Source organism: Anopheles nili, chromosome 2 (genome assembly GCF_943737925.1).
Source record: "Anopheles nili chromosome 2, idAnoNiliSN_F5_01, whole genome shotgun sequence".
In the NCBI taxonomy this organism is placed as follows: Eukaryota; Metazoa; Arthropoda; class Insecta; order Diptera; family Culicidae; genus Anopheles; species Anopheles nili.
This window is the reverse complement of record NC_071291.1, coordinates 71,870,318-71,889,682: the sequence shown is the minus strand read 5'-3', so window position 1 is coordinate 71,889,682 and position 19,365 is coordinate 71,870,318. Positions and strand designations below refer to the sequence as shown.

The 19,365-nt window shown below is 44.3% G+C and overlaps 4 protein-coding genes across 5 annotated transcripts in view; 3 read left to right on the top strand and 1 right to left on the bottom strand.

Moving 5' to 3' along the window:
- Positions 1–7,063, top strand: part of LOC128730101 (MOXD1 homolog 1) — a 41,645-nt gene extending 34,582 nt beyond the window's left edge. Inside the window, exons 2-6 of the mRNA XM_053823141.1 lie at positions 973–1,125; positions 4,209–4,501; positions 5,506–6,184; positions 6,287–6,817; positions 6,893–7,063. Of these exons, the coding sequence (XP_053679116.1) occupies positions 973–1,125; positions 4,209–4,501; positions 5,506–6,184; positions 6,287–6,817; positions 6,893–7,063 (1,827 nt within the window). The remainder of the gene's footprint in view (positions 1–972; positions 1,126–4,208; positions 4,502–5,505; positions 6,185–6,286; positions 6,818–6,892) is intronic.
- A 1,641-nt stretch (positions 7,064–8,704) lies between these two features.
- LOC128720011 (integrator complex subunit 8) lies at positions 8,705–12,274 on the top strand. Its single transcript, XM_053813656.1, has 7 exons — positions 8,705–8,769; positions 8,874–9,041; positions 9,103–9,535; positions 9,596–10,584; positions 10,644–11,523; positions 11,598–12,060; positions 12,135–12,274. Exons 2-7 carry the CDS (start codon positions 8,930–8,932, stop codon positions 12,252–12,254), a joined length of 2,997 nt encoding a protein of 998 aa, XP_053669631.1. The 5' UTR covers positions 8,705–8,769; positions 8,874–8,929; the 3' UTR covers positions 12,255–12,274.
- Positions 12,275–12,303: 29 nt separating this feature from the next.
- Positions 12,304–13,638, bottom strand: LOC128732198 (flap endonuclease 1). Its single transcript, XM_053825369.1, has 2 exons — positions 13,557–13,638; positions 12,304–13,468 (listed from the first exon to the last, which is right to left on the bottom strand). The coding sequence occupies exons 1-2, from the start codon at positions 13,636–13,638 to the stop codon at positions 12,402–12,404; spliced, it is 1,149 nt and encodes a 382-aa protein (XP_053681344.1). The 3' UTR covers positions 12,304–12,401.
- A 621-nt stretch (positions 13,639–14,259) lies between these two features.
- On the top strand, positions 14,260–17,946 carry LOC128730566 (protein DEK). Of its 2 annotated transcripts, none has more exons than XM_053823635.1 (9): positions 14,260–14,368; positions 15,161–15,335; positions 15,411–16,154; positions 16,468–16,556; positions 16,629–16,781; positions 16,856–17,117; positions 17,178–17,392; positions 17,461–17,613; positions 17,685–17,946. In XM_053823635.1, exons 1-9 carry the CDS (start codon positions 14,324–14,326, stop codon positions 17,697–17,699), a joined length of 1,851 nt encoding a protein of 616 aa, XP_053679610.1. In that variant the 5' UTR covers positions 14,260–14,323; the 3' UTR covers positions 17,700–17,946. The 2 variants fall into 2 exon arrangements, with proteins under 2 accessions (XP_053679610.1, XP_053679609.1); XM_053823634.1 differs by having other exon boundaries at positions 16,450–16,556.
- The last annotated feature ends 1,419 nt before the right edge of the window (positions 17,947–19,365 follow it).

Below are 19,365 nucleotides of genomic sequence, written 5' to 3'. Positions count from 1 at the left end.
AACACTCACCTAAAAGGTCATTGGTTTAACGTGCTAGAGTATTTCCTTGTGGTTCAATTCCTGGTTGCTATTCTACCACAGGTTATCATTGGTTTTCATTCATTACCAGCCTGTTTAAAGGCGATTTAAAGCATCTTTTGTATCCTGAAAGATTGAAATAAAATTCCTTTCTTGCAATGACAAATTAAAACACCTGGAGTATCAGAAGCTCATAGCTCTTCCAGTTTACGCAGCAGTGCGTATAATTCGAGCGTGAGCCGGCAGATATTAGTCCAATTAAAGCTTACCGGAAACCAAACTGTTGCGGGTTGGCCCCATTTGGTTTGCTAATTAATTACGGTACGGAGCATCGTGGCCGTATCCGTGTGGTTCGTTCGGAAATCCTTTCTTTGACTTCTCTTACCACCTTCTAGCCACCGGATATCCCTCATAATTCCTGTGTTTTATGTCCTTTCATGGCGCGACAAACCTTTAGATTCACCAGATGACTCAGGTGGAAGGCAATCGCTTTTGCCCACGCGAGCATACTCAGACTGTATTGACGCAGGTCGGATACGCTTCGATTATTCGAAAATGGAAGGAAATTTTCGGCTATCTAATTCGGATCCTTCCCAAAAATTTTGCACTGCACGGACGTGTTCGGGAAATCATGCTGAGCACATATGTACATTCGATTCGACGTAGCTCAACTCAGAAACTAAACAAGGAACGATTCCGCTTCCTGGTACGCCTACACTGCATGCTTTGTTTTCCGATCCTTTTTCGCTTGGCAGAGTCCGACTTTCAATTCGAGCTGTTTTGATTGCGTCGCGGAATCCCCGTTGGGAGAATAATCTAATCAAATCCTCGCGAAATGAACGCACGCCCCTCATACGATCCCGGTAGTTTTGATATCGTTTTAATTTACGATTGATTATTCCATTTTCATAATTTTTTTTTGCTTTTCTTTATCTATTTCACTTTTTCCTACAGGATTGCCACGGTTCCAAGGACAATCACCATATGCCGGTCCAGGACGATACACAGAATTATCACGTCGAGAGCGGATTCCAGAACCTGACGCACACCAGCGTCACCTTCCGACGAGCGCTTGAAACATGCGACCCACACGATGTGATCATCGGCGTGAGTATCCCTTTACGATGCACTTTACGCGAATACCCTAGTGTGAATTTCATTAAACAATAGCCCCTTGTGCTGAAAGCTGCTTTATACTAAATCACGCGTGCTTGAAGTAAGACGATTTCATCCTCTCCTTGGTCACTATGCTTGATGCAGTTTCCGCTGCATCGACGGAATGCTCATTGCATAAACCCGTCTGCATGTATGGATCGCACATTTGCTGCCTTTCCCGGTTTTTTGTTTTCATGTTTCATGCATCCTTGGGGATTTTCGTTTAAGTCCGTCTTACTTGCCATCAGGAAACTCCCACCGGACGTGACGCCTGTGACCGGAGCGTCAACGTTTAAGTGCGGTTGTTTACGATCGCTGTTTGGCGACTGGGGCGCACAACTTCGTATCCCTCCGTGGGAGAGTAAACTGTAAATAAATAAAAAAAAAGGATCCAAAGGAACCTTGACGTCAGTGGTGCGAACACAGACGGGCACGGAACACGAATGTTGTTTGAGCTCACTGCTCGGTAAAAGGATATACGAACCACATAAGGGATTCCTGAAGTCGAATTCCACCACAATCCGATTGGCGTTTGCAGGATGGGGGTTTCTCGCGCGCCACTTTTTATCCTTCTCCTACAACCGCTCGATGTAGCCTATGGAAACATTCTTTTCCACTACCGGCGTCGTATCTGACAAGAACGTGCAAACTCTCGGGATATAATTATCCCCACTCGAAGGCTAGCGGAAAAAGGGAATGCAAGTACGCGTCGGTTTTTCTGTACTGGTGGCGTTGCAGTACTCCTACACTTTCACGTTTGTTTCAAATGTACACGTTTGTTCACTGCATTCCATTCTTTTCTGTCACAATGCGCTCGCAACACACTTCCGTGTTAGCTTAGCGAGGAATTAAAGAAAGAATAGTGTCCTTCTAGCGTGTACAGTACGCGTTGCCGTTCATCCAACAAAAAAGTGTCGCTTTGTTGGATTGTTGTGCACACACTTACACACCGTTTAGGGAGATATTAAGCTTGCGGGGTTTTGTCGTTCGTTTTTTCAGTTGATTATTCAAAGTATGCTACCACTTCGGAGTTCCATTCGGAGTTAATTTTCCCAACTAACTTCTAACTCATCGTTATCATTGCCGCAGGCTTTTTCCCTTCCACCTAAAGGGATGCTATTTTTGTAACAAAAAACTTTCGTGCCTTTAAAAAAATAAGAATTTCCTCAGAAAACCATCATTCGTGGGTGAGGGAAAATTAAAATAGCACACGGTTGCCGATGATAAACTTTCCAGGACAAACGCACGAAAAGAAAACGAGCGCATCCTCTGCAGAGTGGAGGCGATCGCCAAGCAGGTCGAAAAATTTAAAAGTTTTCCAGCTCCCGTTTCTCCACAATTCCAACTTACCGTGTTTTGCCCCTGTTTTAGCGGCGGTGGTTTATTTGAAATTGTGAAGCAATAAAACCATTAGATAAATTTGCTTTATCCCTAAAGTCGAGCGCGTTAGTTCAAGCGAATTCCTGCAACAGGTTGATTAGATCAAGAACTTTGGCAATAAATTTCATTTTAGCTTTATGAAAGTCTCATCTAAATCGTCCTTCTAAAAAATTGTAGCACATCTAGTTTTATCTTTAAAGAATGATGATTACTCGTGCAGCTTGTATACTCATTCCCCAACATAAATTGTTAACTTTACATGCCTGTTGACAAAACTAGCATTAGGTTTTTAATTAAAAACAATCCTACATGTGTCTAAGGCGCTCACATCGTAACGGCGCAGTACCTCACTTCGGGGCCAACTTTCAGCAGACACTTTTCCCCGTAGTTCATCCGTACCTCATTTTCAGCACGTTCCGTTTCATTGCCAACCGAGCGTAAATCCGTTCTCACGGGAGAATCTCATCGTGTGCTTGAATCCTGCAAGCACCAGATGGGTCCAGAAATCTGTACTCTCATGCTAAGTCCTAAGTCGCACCGAGTTCGTCCAATGCATTCTAAAATCCCACAGTTCCGAAACGATTGCAATGGAACCACTGGAGCTCGGGTACCTCGGGAGTCGCTGCAAAGCTTATAAACTAATAAGCGTAGCCTTTTGGAACTACCGTTCCCTGGCATAAGTGGAATGCAGGCTGAGACCAAGAGTTGCAATGAGACCATGCTACTTCTTAGTAGCTTTGGACGACCGTCGGTTAGATAATTAGCACGCAGAACACGCAGAACTAGAAACTGGCTGGACAAGCGGAGAAAGGACAAGCAGAGAGTTGAAATGAGAATATCATTCAGCTTCTGGTAGTTTACACTTAAGGCGACCGAAGCAGAGCCTAATTGGCACACCTTGATATAGAGCACAGTATGCGAAGGATATTCATGGCAAATGCATCCAGAGACTTTACACTAAAGAGTTAAAGCTAATGGGAGAGGTAAAGTGGTCGGCAGGTTTCGAATGGAGCTGTTGGTTTTTGTGAAACGTTCATTACAATCTTCCTTACCAGCTAACTTTTCATCTTTCGCTAATTTCCACAAGTTTGTCAATCCCTTCAGGCATCCGTCCTGTCCGACAATCCACCCGTAATTTTTCAAGAGGACGGATACGAAAAACCCTACAAAAAATAGTGGAATGTGGTTGACCTCAAAGGTCAAAGGATGTTTGGTTACAGTGCTTTGTGATGTCGCAGTCAAGGATCAAACGGACAGTGAGCAGATATTTGCGTAGACTGTGTCAGTTCGTTCTGTAGCTCGGGTTACACATCTCCTTTAAGTTAAGCCACTGTTTGTGTTCACAAATTGTGTCTCCAAAAGAGCCCATGGATCGTAGCAAAGACATAAAATTGTTTAGATGCAACATAAAACTGGTTCGGTACGGCTGGGAAGCTAGTTTCACACAAAATGAACGAAATCAAGAGGAGTGATATGTTAAAGGTTTCGCCCCAAGAGGTTCATTTAAGTTCCATCAAAGCAAACGGAAAGCATGACGGCATGGTGCGGCTTCCGTTTCCGACCCATTGGTGATTGCCGTTGAACATTTCGAACCATTTGCCGCGTTCGCGTTTCGTAATTCATTCGATTCCTCTACGTTCTCTCTGTACTTCCAGGCGGACACGATGAAGATTCTCTGGTCGTACGGTGACCGCGACCCGGTGGCGGGCAGCCTGAAGGGACACAGCGCAAACCGGGGTGCCCGGTCGATCCACTTCCTCGGGCCAATGTTCCGACGTCCGACCGATGCCCAGCAGCGGGACGACATGCGCCAGTGGGACGTCACGGTGAAGAACGTCTCAATCGACGCCAGCATGGACACGCTGTACTGGTGCAAGATCCTGAAAGCACCAACGCTGCGCGAGAAGCACCACATCATCGGCTACGAGGCGCTGTTGACGAAGGAAAGGTACGTAGCCATCCTTACGAACATCTCGATTCCATTAACCGTTCCAGTTCGATTCGTTTGATTGCATGCAATTGTGAAATGTTGTCGGAGAGTGCATTGTGAGATGCAGCTGTCTCTCAAACCCGAGCGCGGTGTTCGTTCGTTGACGATCAGTTTCCGTATATGGGTTTATTAGCTAAAAATAGACGTTAGATTGAATCATTCGAGTATCCAAAACATGCCTGCTCTCGAATTACAGTTCAAAACAAAGTAGCACGTTATTTGCTTCAAAGCCCAGTAATCTCGAAAAGAAACTTTTTATTTGATGCTCGCGCCGGTGAGGTTGGTGAAAATTAATTAAGATCCTTATGATTTTGAATTATCGGTGGTGAGTCTAATAAAAAAAACTCAGTAATCATGCAACATCAAGCATCCACCGTGAATGGCTATTCTATGATTAGGATGCAATTTTCCTATCTACTACGCAGTAATTATCATATTTCACGTGATGATTGATTGGTCAATCAATTACACATCATCATATCGAGCCGAGCTGCATGTTCCCAATCTAAAAACTCTTTCATGCGTCACATCCGCGTGAATTGCGGTAGCTTCATAATTTTCCTAGACATAATAATTCGGCCGTTGTTCACTCCACTCACCATCCCTGATGCTGGAAATGGTATACCAAGTGAAGTGAGTTCAAATTAATCAACCCGTCATGTCTGTAATAGAGAGTAATTAGCAATCCTTCACTGGATGCACAATTTAATTCAGATAAAATCTCTACGTTGATTGATGTTTCATCTACCGGTTAGGGGACTCAGGGCAGTGTGATTAGATATGTAAAGGAGTTCTTCCTGGCTCAACCAAGAGAAGGGCTATTAAGGATGCTTTCATACAGCGTAAACTAGGTTATAATTTTGTGCGTTTCAAATGGACGTCGACAACGGTCAATTCAATCTGATATGTGTCATGCGAGTGCACGTTTTGATTTTCCACCGTTTCTCTTTCTCTCTCCCCAGTTCGACGAAGCAACCGCTTGTGCATCATATGACGCTTTTCGAGTGCTCGACGAACTCCTATCCCGGTTCGGACCCGAACTCCTGGGACGTGTGGGTAAAGAGCAGCGGCGCGGTCTGTAATAGCAATCTCCTGACGCCACGCGACTGGGACTCGTGCATCACACCGGTGGCAACCTGGGGCATCGGTGCTTCGGGCCAGTTCCTGCCCGAGCACATCGGCATCCCAATCGGTGGGGATAAGGGAGCCCCTAAATATTACATGCTAGAAGTGCACTACGACAATCCGAGAGCGAAGCGCGTGCTCGACCATTCCGGCTTTCGCATCCATTATACGCGCCACGTACGCAAGCACGATGCCGCTATGATGATATCCGGAGTGTCCGTGTCCGACACGCAAATGATTCCGCCCGGTCAGAAGTTGTACCGCAACGTCGGTATCTGTGGTCCATCGTGCACTGGAGCGGTCTTTCCAGCGGAGGGCATCAACATCGTGTCGGCCGCGCTTCACTCACACGTCGCAGGAAGGAAGATGAAGCTGCGGCACGTCCGTGACGGGAAGGAACTGCCTCGGATCGTCGAAGACGATAACTACAATCACAACTTCCAGCAGATCCGTCAGTTGGAAAATGAAACCAACATTCTGCCGGGCGACTATCTAATCACCGATTGCGCCTACGAGGTATGCAATCTGCTTTACAGTGACATTACCCGCTGTTACTGGTTATTTTACATTTTTCTCATCCTGCCGTGTCCTTTTTCTTTCCTTTACCTTTATTTTTAGACGGTTGGACGACGACGACCGACGCTTGGGGGGTATTCAACCAAACAGGAAATGTGCCTTTCGTTCATCACGTATTATCCAAAAATCGAGCTTGCCGGGTGCTACAGTATGACACCGGTGAAGGAGTTTTTCGAAACGTTTGGTGTGTTTCAGTTTTACGCGATGAACATGACCGACGTAGAGAATCTGTTTCTGTACAATGGCAACATACTCGATTTGCTGCCGACGACCGTTTTTCCCAATTTTGCTCCCGGCGGGGACGTGGACGATGAACAGAACCAGCTAGCGATTAAGGCGTTGCAGAACGCAAAAGAGTACAGCATCATTGAAGAAGAGGATGTGTTATATAAAGAGTCGATATTGAACAAGTTGATCATTTCGGATCCTGTGGAATTCCACGATCGTACCTTTCTGTCACACTTGAACCAGTTACCGTGGTCGGAGCCACTCTTCACGCGGCGCGTCGAGCAGAGCATCCTCACTGGCAAGCACATGACGTTCTGTCGAGTGTCTAGCGATTCAATTTCTGTGGTAAGTGTCGATACAGCACGAATTTTTTGTTATATTTTTTTCCTAATCATCTAATGTGTGTATCGTTTTTTGCAGGCATCAGAAATTTTCAAATATCCCATCTTTGATACGTTCGTCAAGGCACCAAGTCAATGTCCGTACCATTTGTTCATGGAATTCGCTGACCACGCCTCCACGGCCCCCAAGCGTATGTCCAGCACTAAGCTCCTTATGCTTGCCCTATTAATCCTGTACGGGGGGCGCTGATCGTAGAGCTGCCACTAGCAGCACAGGCCCGATACCGCGAATTCCATCGAAAATAATCACCCCGTTGTGGTGGATTGCCATCCATCATGGGTCCTGATTTCACGGAAATGTCGGATCCGCTGAGGAAAAACAAATCAAACGACCCCGACGACCGTCGGAAATGTTGGGCGACCTAACTGTTACTCATTCTTTTATTTATTACTATTTCCCACATTTTACCTTCCACCTCCCACACGCGTTATGCCACCGATGCTTGTTGCCTTTGCTATTCGGTCGGATGATCTTTCAGTTAATGCGGTGTGTCGGCTGGGATGGGAATAAATCACATCACGTGTGTATTTCCCACCCCCTGGTTTACTTCCTCCGTACGTAAGAATGTATTTTAATAAGCTCGACTACCATAATTCTCTAATTTATTTACTACCCCTATTCTTCTATTGTGTAATGCGCGTGTTATTCTTTCATTAGTAGTATCGGATTCTTTGGCGTTATCGTCACGTAGCCAAATCCTTGCAATCGATGAGAGATATATTGCTGAAATCCTTTTCAGCAACGGTGGTTCCTTTTTTTCGTTCGTTCATCCTGCTCAGCTTTGGGCTACATATTGGTCTGAATTACGCGTGGTATGATTTACACAACCTTTTATGTCGCGAATACGTGAACATTACGTTTATTAAATTCATCGATAGATAAGATTATTAAGGTCAAACTTTAAACGTAAACGATTCTGTGCAAACAAGCTTCGTATTGAGAATCAGCAACGATTAATCTAACATAGATTGTTGTGTACAGAAGTGGAACAGTTATGAAAAGCACGTAATATGTATGCTAAAACATGCGTTTATTGCAGGAATTTTGGAATATATGCATCAAGATGTGAATTAAGGATTAGAAATGCCAAAGCTTAAATCGTCAGTAAATGTTTCGCTAGCTAGGAACGAGACACTTATTAGTATCGGATGAGGTTACAGTTTCTCTCGATGAGTATAATTTCAAAAGAATGAAGTCGGTCTTAATTATTTAGCTCACTGAGTGAGCATTATTTGAATTCATAGTAGTTATCCTGGCACTCTAGCATTGTTTCGAGAATTATGATAATAGGTTTTTTGTTTAATGAAGAACGAACATGAATGAAATATTCTTTGTTTGTTTGAAGGATATATGCGTCATTAGCGAGTCATATAATATTATCGGTAATACTAAGCTCTTATTTGACTATTGTACAATAATATTTTAAATGCAAAACTTTTCTGTAGAAATTATCCTCTAATGTAAGAAAGATATGTAACAAGAGTAATATTGTAAAAAAATTAACAAATAAACAACGAAACTGATGAAGGGTGTGAGTAGCGCATATTCATTATTGCAAATAATAACCACCAACATATTCAATATATTGAAAACTTTTTTCCTTTCTCTATTATTTATTGTGCATAAAAATCAAATATCGTAGCATGAGTTTTGTGTTAGAGGTAATGGAAAGAATAACTTCAGTGCAGTATAGAAGTATACCACCTATTATAAACACGAGGATGGTTGACGGCATGCAGCCTGTTTGTTTTGCTACTGTCAGAGTTAATTTACCGGGTTTTGCATCACAAGCAATCATTTAGTTAGTGGCTCCAATCCAAGCAAATTGTACCCTTTTAAAGCATTTGTCCATCGAAGTTCGTTAAGAAACATGCACTAATTAACCTTTGAGACGAGTATGTATCCACCTGTAGGATCAAATCCATCTTTTACTCAATCTGTTTATGAGATGTTATCGATGGTAGTCTAATAGAATCCTGTGTATTCATCAAACTTACAGGAAAGCAAACGATTTATTCGTCTATCTATCAAACGAAACAGTGCATTAAACAGACCATGGACTTACTTAAACCGAGAACTGTACCTCTATCGGAGGAAACCATACTTTGGTTTGAGTTTCTGCTGAAGCCGTCGCTGTTAACAAAACATCTAAACAAAGCAAATCCCGGTACGAATTACATAAATAATCTATCACAACACATCTGCTTACCACTTCGTAAAATTTTCAGATCCATCACCAACAGATTTAATAACACAGTTCCTTTCAATCGCTCCGGATGGTCAAAATCAAACCCCTGACGCTGCTCCTCCTGATCCAGAAGGTCCGCACAAATCGGAAGGACTCAAGTACAACAAAAAACAGCTTGCACTGAAAATTCTTGCCCTCAAAGTGGCAGCTTTCATGCGATGGGATTTAGATAAACTCGAGTCGACGCTACCAGTTGCCCGGCAGATACAGCTCCTGTCCGATTTGTGCAGCATAACTGCTGGCAAAATGGTAACGCTTCCCCCATCGCTGGTGCATAATGCGACGCTTGTGGGTCCAGATGGATCAAAGCACTCGCTAACCTTTGCACTTACCCTGTACCATAGATGGGTGCTGCGAGCTCAGGTCCTGAGGGCGGGTGCAATTAAAAATGTGAAACCATTCACCACGCACGGGTAAACACACTTATGTTTAGTGCAATTTAATTTAAATACTCATAATTCACCTCTCCACAGTCCTGCTATAACTGAGCTGGTTGCATTCACCCTACGTGACGAAAGCTCCATAGCGGCATTGGAACCGATCACACAGCTAAGCATCGATTTCCTCAATCAAGTCTTATTGGAGCCTCAGACGTTCCGCGTGCTAACATATGATTCTTTCGTACCACTCGATTCAAACTCAGATCTTAACCAGCAGCGGTTCGATGCCGCTATCGCTATCAAGCCGTGTGAGCTACGTGCTCAAATCCACTACGATCTTCTCCAGTACTATCTTCATGTTCAAAAGTATGACTTGGCACGGCAAAACGCTCTTCTGTGTAAAGACAACTATGCCCAGTGGCAAAGGGAAGAGATAGGGCGCACAAGCCTTCCACCGGCATACTGCACGATTAACGCAGACACTTTGCAGGGTTATCTGTTAGCATGTGGAGTTACTGGAGAGCCAGATGGTTTGCTGCAACGCTTACACGAGTCGATTCTCAATCACTATTCTGACATTGTGGTGATACTGAAGGAGGACAACATCCGCAAAGAAATACCGATGACACAGCGGAAGCTGCTTGAGCTCAACATCGAAGGGTATAATGCAATTGGCAGCACTGATGGTAATCCAATTGAGCAGAAGGAACTAGAGCTGGCCGTGGTTGCGCTGAACATCATCCGCTATGTGATGGACGGCGAAAACATTCTCAGTTGCAATGTAGCGTTACAAAAGTACAAAAATCAACAGCCGAAGCTAATCGAATCCTTGTTCCAATATGCGAACGAACAGTATGATCAGTTTTCGCTCGAACAGCGGGGCCTATTGAGGCAGTACTTTTACAACATCATTGCCTTGTATGGTGGTGAACTGGGATCCGCATTCGAATCGTTCGTGCATTCGTATTCAAAGGTGGTGTCACCGCAAGAATTAAAAGACTTTCGTGCACAACGAGTGAAACCAGAGACACAGCTAGGAGGCATTGCCCTGCAAAGTGATTGGGTGACACCGGATATAAAGAGTAAGTTGTAGGGAAAAAACTTTGTTAAAAAAATAATGAATATCATCATTACGTTGCAGATTCTCGAGTTGAAATCGGCCAGTTGGAACGTCAGCTTATATCTTGTACTTCAGCCAACGCCGTCCGCAAGCTGTTGGTAAAGATAGCCGGTACCAACCCTTCGAAACCGCTGTTCACGATCAACCCAAGCTGGACGATACCATACCCGTTGGAGCAGCTGTTAATTCCGCTGCAACGTGGCTTTCTGCAAGATTTTGCCTATATTCTTATTGGAAAGGCGAGAGAATTCACAGCCCGAAAAGATTACGCCACCGCCATCACGCTGTTGACGGTGTTGAAAAATGAAACGCAACGGCCGGAACTATCGTCTAACCCGCTGATGGCGAAGCTCGGCAAGATGGTGTCCTGGGAGGGATTGCTGGTGCAGATTCAGCAGGTGCTGGAAGAGTGGCCACGCAAACCTGCCGAGCAGCAGCAGCTTGTTCGCAACTGCAAGCAGTGTCTCAATGCGACGGTGGGCAGTGCAGGTAACGATGTAACACCTCACGCCAAGCTTCTGGAGCACTGTGCCGCGCTGCTATTGAACTTTAACGAATGGAATGCGCTGTTGATCACAAATGACAAGCGCTATCCGGGCATCGAGTTATGTTCTGCTATTACCCAGGCGTTTTTCGACATTGAAAAGTTCAAGGGTACAAAGAAAACGAACCGCGAAGCGTGGGAGATGGTGCTACCGATGTTCTTGAACCCGCCAGGTTCGCGCCAGCGACAATTGCCACCGGACAGCCCGCTGGTGTTGCTGATAGCAAAGCTGCGCGATCCGCTGGTCATTTCTATTCTTCTTTCTCTGCTGACTAAACTGCACAATATCTTGCGCGACGAATCGAACCTCGAAATGAACGCTGAGTATATGTTTCTGTGGCCATCGAATGTTAACAAGTAAGTGCAACGGGTGCCGTTGTTCCTATTGCGTTTCATTTTTATAAAAAAAAATCTGCTCTATCATTTTTCAGCACTTCAATCTACAACATAAAGCTGGTTACCGAGGCGCTCAATCTACTACTCAATCAAGCGCTCAAATACTACCCGAACAATATTCCCTGGCTAAAACTTAAAGGAGACGTAGAGTTTGTGGCAAACAACTACGAGGCAGCCATGCGGTACTACGTGACGGCGCTAATTTCAGGAACCGAATACTGCACTGTGCACCTGCAACGTCCGCTGTTCGATGATTTTCTCATACGCCGCATGGTAAAGTGCAGCACGAACTTGGGTTGCTTCGTGCAGGCGGCAGTACTCTGCCAGTTTTTTGACGAAACCGATTACGGGCTAGCGTTCAAGAGTATCAGTGAAAAAGTGGCCGGTTATTCGGATGCAATGGATTCATACTACAGCTGTATTTGGGATCCGACTCTACTGGAGTTTATCGTCAACTGGCACTACAAGAAAGGCGAGCACAAACGACGATTGCAAGCGGTAAGATCTAATTGCGCCGAAGCAACCGTTGAATGGGGCGTTGATATTCTATATCTCATCCTTTTCCATTGCAGATTTCATTTCTTGGTCAGCTGGAGCTGAATGCAAACAACAACGAGGAAATCAAACGAGAAGCGGCGGCCGTAAGAAAAAATCGGTTTCTTAGATCACTTGCAAAGCAGTACATGTGTTAAAAGAGCTCCATCGGATCGAGAAAAACAAGCAAGTTTATTTTACCATATTTTATTACACGTTTGAGAGGAAATGTGATGAAAGAAAACATTACGTTGTCTGAAGTGAATTTAACAAATTTGTCGAAGGAGCGTTACTTCTTCTCATCTTTACTTTGGTTTACGACCCCTTGTGGCTCCCGTTTTGGCCTTCTTAGCCGACGACCCCGCAAGCGGTTTCTTCTCTTCCACTTTACGCTTTGGCGTTCCAGTTGAAGGCAACACTTTGAAAAACGAGTCTAATCGGCCCTGGGTGGCAGTGTTTTTTGTTTTCATAATTTTCTTTGCTCCCGATCGAATACGATCCTCGTTGAACTGTCGGTCACCGCAGAGATACTTCACCAGACCTTCCTCATCCGGTTCGTTCCACTTCAGCTCGATGGAAGCGCCGTCCAATACCTCTGGTTCCTTGAATAGTTGACGCGCTTGCTGGTAGTTCCAATTTTCCGGTACGATATACTTATTGGTGTCGAGATGCTCCAGGATCGTCTCAATCGAGCGGTGCTTGTTGATGAGCTCGATTGCCTTTTTCGGTCCGATTCCGCGGATCGTATCACAGTAATCACATCCGAGCAAGATACATAGGTCTATAAACTCGTCCTGCGTTAGTTCGAACCCTTTCAACACCTTGTCGTAATTAAATTCCTGAACAGGCATCTTGCGTGCCTCACTGAACGTCAGGTGGCGCAACAGAACGGAAGAACCAAACGTAAGCGCATCCATATCCTCGGTGGCCGTAGCGTAAACCTTTCCGGCTCTGACGAGCGATGCACACTGAGCTTCTGCTTCGCAAGGTGCTTCCACGTACGGGACGCCCATAAGACGGAGTAGTTCCTTCGCTTCATTGGCGTGCTGCTTGGTCACTTTCACCAGGCGCCGATTGAACTTTTCAATATCCTCCACAGCACCGGCTTCAGTAGCTTTATCCAGAGCCTTTTGAGCTTCCTCACGCCGTTCGGCACGTTTATTCAGTTCCCCAGACTTAAGGTCTGGTGGTTTGCCATCGAAGACGTAGACTGGTTTGATGCCATTTTCCAGCAGCCGGATGGTGCGATAGAATGTTCCCATTAGATGCGATGTTGTTTCGCCGTCCACCGAAGTGAGCTGAGCACCTTCGGCACGAACGGCTATCAGGAACTGGTAAAGACACATTGATGCATCAATGGCAACCCTTCTACCTAAAATACAATTTCCATGGCACTTGTTAGAATGTTTAACGTGTAACATTATTTTTTTTTTCGTAAATGATAAGATGCTTAAACGTACCAAAAAACTGTTTAATTTCTCCTTCTTTCACAGCAAATGGTGCGACATCGGCGATCAATTGCGAAAGTCCTTTAATTCCCATTATAACGTTTTAAAGAAAACTTATAAATAATTTCATGAAACAGGATGCCGCTGGTACAAAATCAATGTAAATATTTCCCGCGCGCACAAACAACGCTTTGTCAAATTTGACAAAAAGTTAAATTCGCATCAGGCAATGTTTTTTTATGGTTTTTATCCATACGTACAATAATGTACACTCTTACCTATATCTCCTATTAAATACTAGTTACATTCATGTTGTATCATATGAGAAATGAAAATATCAGGTAAAATGATTTATAAAACTACTGCGAAATAGTATAAAATTGTCAGTAGGACATACAATTAATGCAAACAGTATGAAATTTATATCATCAATTAACGGTTCGCACCTATGGGATGTTTGAAATTCAAATTCGCAACATGTGGAAAATTCATAGCAGCTGTTATCGCTAACGCATTTGAAGATAAATCGATAAGCATTGGTGTATTAATAGATGCCATCGACAAAAGCAAGAATATTACTGTTGGAATCGACAAGAAACGACACAAAAAGTGCTTTATTTACCGTGTAAGCATTCAGCAATCGACGCTAGTCGGTCAGTCAATTCCAAGGTATAGATGTTAGCTGTCTACAGTACAATTGTTATGATGGCAAGCCTGAGATTATGGTACCAGTGAAGGGCCCATAGGAAGATACACCAAGAAGAGAAGAAGAATAAAACATGTCGGCAAACGCCGCCGATGAAGAGAAGAAATTATCGAAAATGGTACGTGTTATCCCGGGCGGCAAGTATTTTGTTGTGTTTCAACTGATGGTTTAAGTGAACGGCTCGCGATTACGACTGTTTGCAAACACGTGCGTGTTGGATGAGCCAAATAAGAGTGAATCGCAGTTTCCCTGCTGGATCGTGTACAACTTTTCCGCCGCTCCCAACGCGTCAACGCTCGTTCCTTCTCGTTTCCCCCTAATGGCGTACTGTTTGTTTTCTCGGTGGCGATGTCTTCGCTTCGCCGCGTTAACAACACTTTACAAACCGAAGCTGGGATGGAGGAAAGTAGCGGCTGAATGTGCCTATCTCTCAGAAGGCAAACTATTTATTAGCATGTGGCGTGCGTGCGTTCAAGACTATCGTTGAAAAATAGAGCTAACCCGTTCACCGTAAGCGTGCGGTGAAAGCACGAACTGCATCGTACCCGTGTCACACGAGCTGCTCGTCTCGCAGTGCCACGGCATACGCGGGATTTGTTTGGCGCTGTATGTATGTCAAACACGTTTTCAATAGCGGCTCTCCAGGGTAGCCACCGTCCACGGTATTAAGTAATCAATCGAGTACAAAACTATTTTTCCGCATGTGTGTCTCCAGCGGCATCTCTTTGCTGTCGGTATCAGTGTATGCAACGTGGAATATCGAAGCGTTTGATATGTTCTATCAGAATTGTGGTGCTAATGTTTTTTTTTCTTTTGTTTATGTTAATACATTCCCTTGGTACTTCATGCTCATATTGTGTTCTTTTTTGCTTTATTTCACGTGTCGTGCCAAACATTGCATGGAGATTAGGCAGAAGAACGCGAGGACGACAAAGGTAGTGTGAAGTCGGCGACAGCGGGTAGTGTAGCACCTGACGACGGTACCAGCAAAGCCGATAGCACTGGAACGGGTACTGATAAGAAGTTAACGTTGAAGGAACCAAGCGATGCAAAAAATCAAACCAAGAATACCGATGAGAAAAGTGGTATGTGATCGAAGACGATCGTTCAGCGAGCGTAGCTGTTAATTTCTATTCTGCCTTCATTTGCATCACCATCAGGGGACGAGAAATCAAAAATGGATAGCAAGTTGGCCACCGACGGTGGAAACGGTCAACCGGAAGACGACGCGGATAGTCGAGATAATGGAAACGCAGACAAACCAAAGGCAACGGCAGAAGCGGAAGCCAAAGGGAAGAATCGCAACGGTGCAAAGAAACTAACCGACGAGGAGGAAGCAGACGTGGACGATGCGGAAAAACCGAGTGGCAAAAGCCTCGGTTCGATCGCGTTAATCGATGCCAACATCACGAAGGCTAAGGTAGATGACTTACAGACACTGCACACGATCATGTACGACGGACCGGCCAAACCGATGGTCTTGCGGCGAAACCTGCGCAAGTTCGATGGATTTGAGGTCGCTGCCGGGTCAGACGCGTACCGGAAGCGGGTATCGGCAACGGAGAAGCTAGACGTGAAGAAGCTCGCCCAACTGGCGGAGATCCTTGCATTAGACAAGAAGGGCAGCAAGGAGGAGCTGGCGGGGCGCATCTGTTCTTTCCTGTTGAAGCCGGACGGTGATGAAGAGTTGCCGGAAGAGATGGGCGAAGAGGAGGAAGAAGAAGAGGATGAGGAAGAGGAAAATGAAGATGAAGAGGTGAGCGAAGAGGAGGCACCAAAGAAGAAAACTCCTGTAAAGCGAGGTGCACCAGCTGCGGGTGGTGGTCGTGGCCGGGGTGAAAATGCATCCTCGAAGTCTTCTAGCGGGCGTCCGAAGCGATCAACTGCTGGTCGTGGTTACCAAGGTATGCTAAACTTCGATTATGAGTACTACTTGATTTTGGTTGAATCCTTGTACAATATTTTGTCCAATGCTTCTGGATTGGGTTTTTACGCACTATGGGTAACAGTAGAATTCAAGGGCCATTGCATTGATTCTTACTTAACTGCAACTAACAACTTTATTTGCATTTGTGCGTGTGCTTTGGGCATCTTACTGACACTAGGAATATGAATTCTCTCGCACGTCTCTGGGAAATGTACCGTTTTAGTTCGATTTTTATTTCTTTTTTCCTTTTTCTACCTACATAATCACTCCAGATAATTCCTTATACGTAGATTACACCACCTCCGAGGAGGAAGAGGAAGAAACAGTTAAAGTGGGTCGAGGCCGACGGGCTCGCCGTGGATCGGACAGCGGATCTGATGTAAGTGTTGTACTTCGTTTCGATGAAACCTCGACAAACCGATAGCTTAATATACTAAGCCTATGTTTGCAGTATAACCCTTCCGCTGGATCGGACTCTGATGCTGGTAAACGAAGATCTGCTCGTGCGCCGGCACGCGGAAGTCGAACCTCGGCACGGAACGTGCGGAAGCGCTACAGCGACGATGAATCAGAGGAGAGCGCTAGCGACGATGATTTCAGTGAGGTATTAATACCACCAGGCAGCGTTTTCTTATGGCGTGATAGCTTTAATTTCGTATCTGCTTGTGCCATTTGCAGGAGGACCAGCGAAAAAAGAAAACAACACCGGCACGTGGCAATCGCGGACGACCAAGTACTACCGCGCGACAGTCACCAAGAGCTAGGGGTCGGAAGCGCAAGGCGGATACCGAGAGTGAAGAAGAAGAATCCGAGGAGGAAGAGGAAGTCGATAGCGAAGATAGCGAACGACCGAAACGGAAGTCGATGGCCACGGTACGAGGTGGTGGACGCTCGGCTGCAGTAACCAACAATAAGGCGAAAAATTCAACCCCTGCAAAAGGTATGCACACCTGTTAGGGTATGTCTTGTGTCATTTGCTGAAGGCTTCGTATTTTCGCAGGACGAGGACAACCGAAACGGGCGGCAGCAGTAACCAGCGCGAAGAAATCAAAACGGGGACGTGACCGTAGCTCTTCTGGTGAAGAGGACGAGGAAGAGGAAGAAGAGGAAGATGAAGAGGAGCCTGAGCTGGACGACAACGAATCGGAGGACGAGAAGCCGTTAGTCAAGAAGGCCAAACAGGAAAAGGAGACAGATACGGCTGCCCCGCCGAGTGTAAGTTTGTTTGGTTTGGCCATGCTGTGGCAGCACCCATAACTAACAATTCTCGTGGCCCATTGCAGGAGGATGATATCAAAGAATACCTGAAAGAGATCCTGGATGAGGCAAATCTGGAGGAAATAACGATGAAAACGGTGTGCAAGAAGGTGTACGCTAAATACCCGCAACACGATTTATCGCATAAAAAGGATTTCATCAAGGCAACAGTCAAATCTGTAAGTATATTATCCGTGACGCAGCATGAAGAAGCAATTCCAGTGTAACGAAGGTTTCATTCTATTTGCAGCTAATATCGACGTAAAAACTTCAAAAAGGAAGATTATGTCGCACGTAACATATATAAATATGTTTTTCTTTTCTTTAACTGGTTACAACACAAGCGAAGGGCGTATGATGCAGATTGCATAGCTAGGAGAGAAAAACAAAAATTTCGGCATATCAGTTGCCGTGGGCCTCAGTGCGATATTGATTGGTATGTACAGAATCTGTAACCCGGAACGTGAAGCAAGATTTGAGTTGCATATTCATATGAGCATATGAATCCGCAACAATGTGTCGTTTAGATATATACATATATATATATATATATATATATATATATATATATATATATATATATATATATATATATATATATATATATATATATATATATATATATATATATATATATATATATACACAGAGATGCGACACAGTGCGAACATACAAATGATACACCTACAGCATGGTGGGACACAACACACAAACAAAAACACTGTTAGGATACATTGCTAGGAGGAAGCGGGTTAGGGTAGTGTAGTGAGCATGGAGAATAGCTGGTAGTGTGAAGGAATGGTTACACCGTCGTTCGTTGAACGCAAGAATCAGTCCGTTCAAAAACGAGTCCCTTCTATTTTGCACACGCTGGCGGTTGACAGGGTTATTTCGCGCGTATAACACGGTGGAGAGTAATAGAAATGGACATCAATCCAAGCGCAGCATATTAGGTAGCCATTACAGTAGTTTGCAGTAGAATCGCACCGAAGAGTCATGCACACACAAACATTGAATGCACACAAAACAAGCGGGGAAATTATGTCCCGATACACGAGAGGATAGTGGACGATACGGGATGGAAGGTGTGGTAAAAAAAAGAAACAGAGTTTATTAAGGCTTTAATCATCTACAATGAAGAAAAACGTATTTGGAAGAAAACTACACTATAAAATCGGCCCATCTTGCGGGCATCGGGACCGCAAACGATTAGAAACAGGCGACAAAAAGCGAAGAAGGGACTAAGGTTTTTTAGATAATGGCAAAATTCTAACAAAATTCGACGAAAAGGCGTGTTTTAGTTCTATAACTCTCATTCGATTGTGCCCCTCGTATTTCTAGAAATCCACGGCACACCATACAGTCCGCGTGATGGAAGACGGGATAAAATGATCAATGTAATAAATGTAACAACGTTGAGTAAAAACGTAAACTTACCGTATCACAATGCTGAACGTGCGTATATTCATCTAATCAGTACGTTGCCATTTGTTCACATTTTAATATGTCGTTTATGTGTCTCGTTATAAATGCTTGTATTGAAATATAGACCAAATATAACACCCGTTCATGGAAATGCCGTCGAGAACCAAAGCTACAGCTCTCCCGTAAATTTCTCATATACATTATTCTATGCAATCTATGTAGCTTTTAAACATTTTGATGCGTGTTTTTCGTTTCTAACCTGTTCGAGTGAACAAAACGGTTTGTTTTGTTCGGTTTGTGATTCGTAAGGTTAATGGTTTGACACCTTGAGCATGCGTTGGATGACAAACTGTTGAGAGCACTATGACTCAAAATAGAAATTATTGTGTGTTAAACATCATATTTTATTTAATCATAATTTTAATTGAAAATCATGTTTTGAAGTTCTTCACAGTACATAGTGAAAATAGATATAAATCGTAAAAGAATTATGAGCACACGCTCGT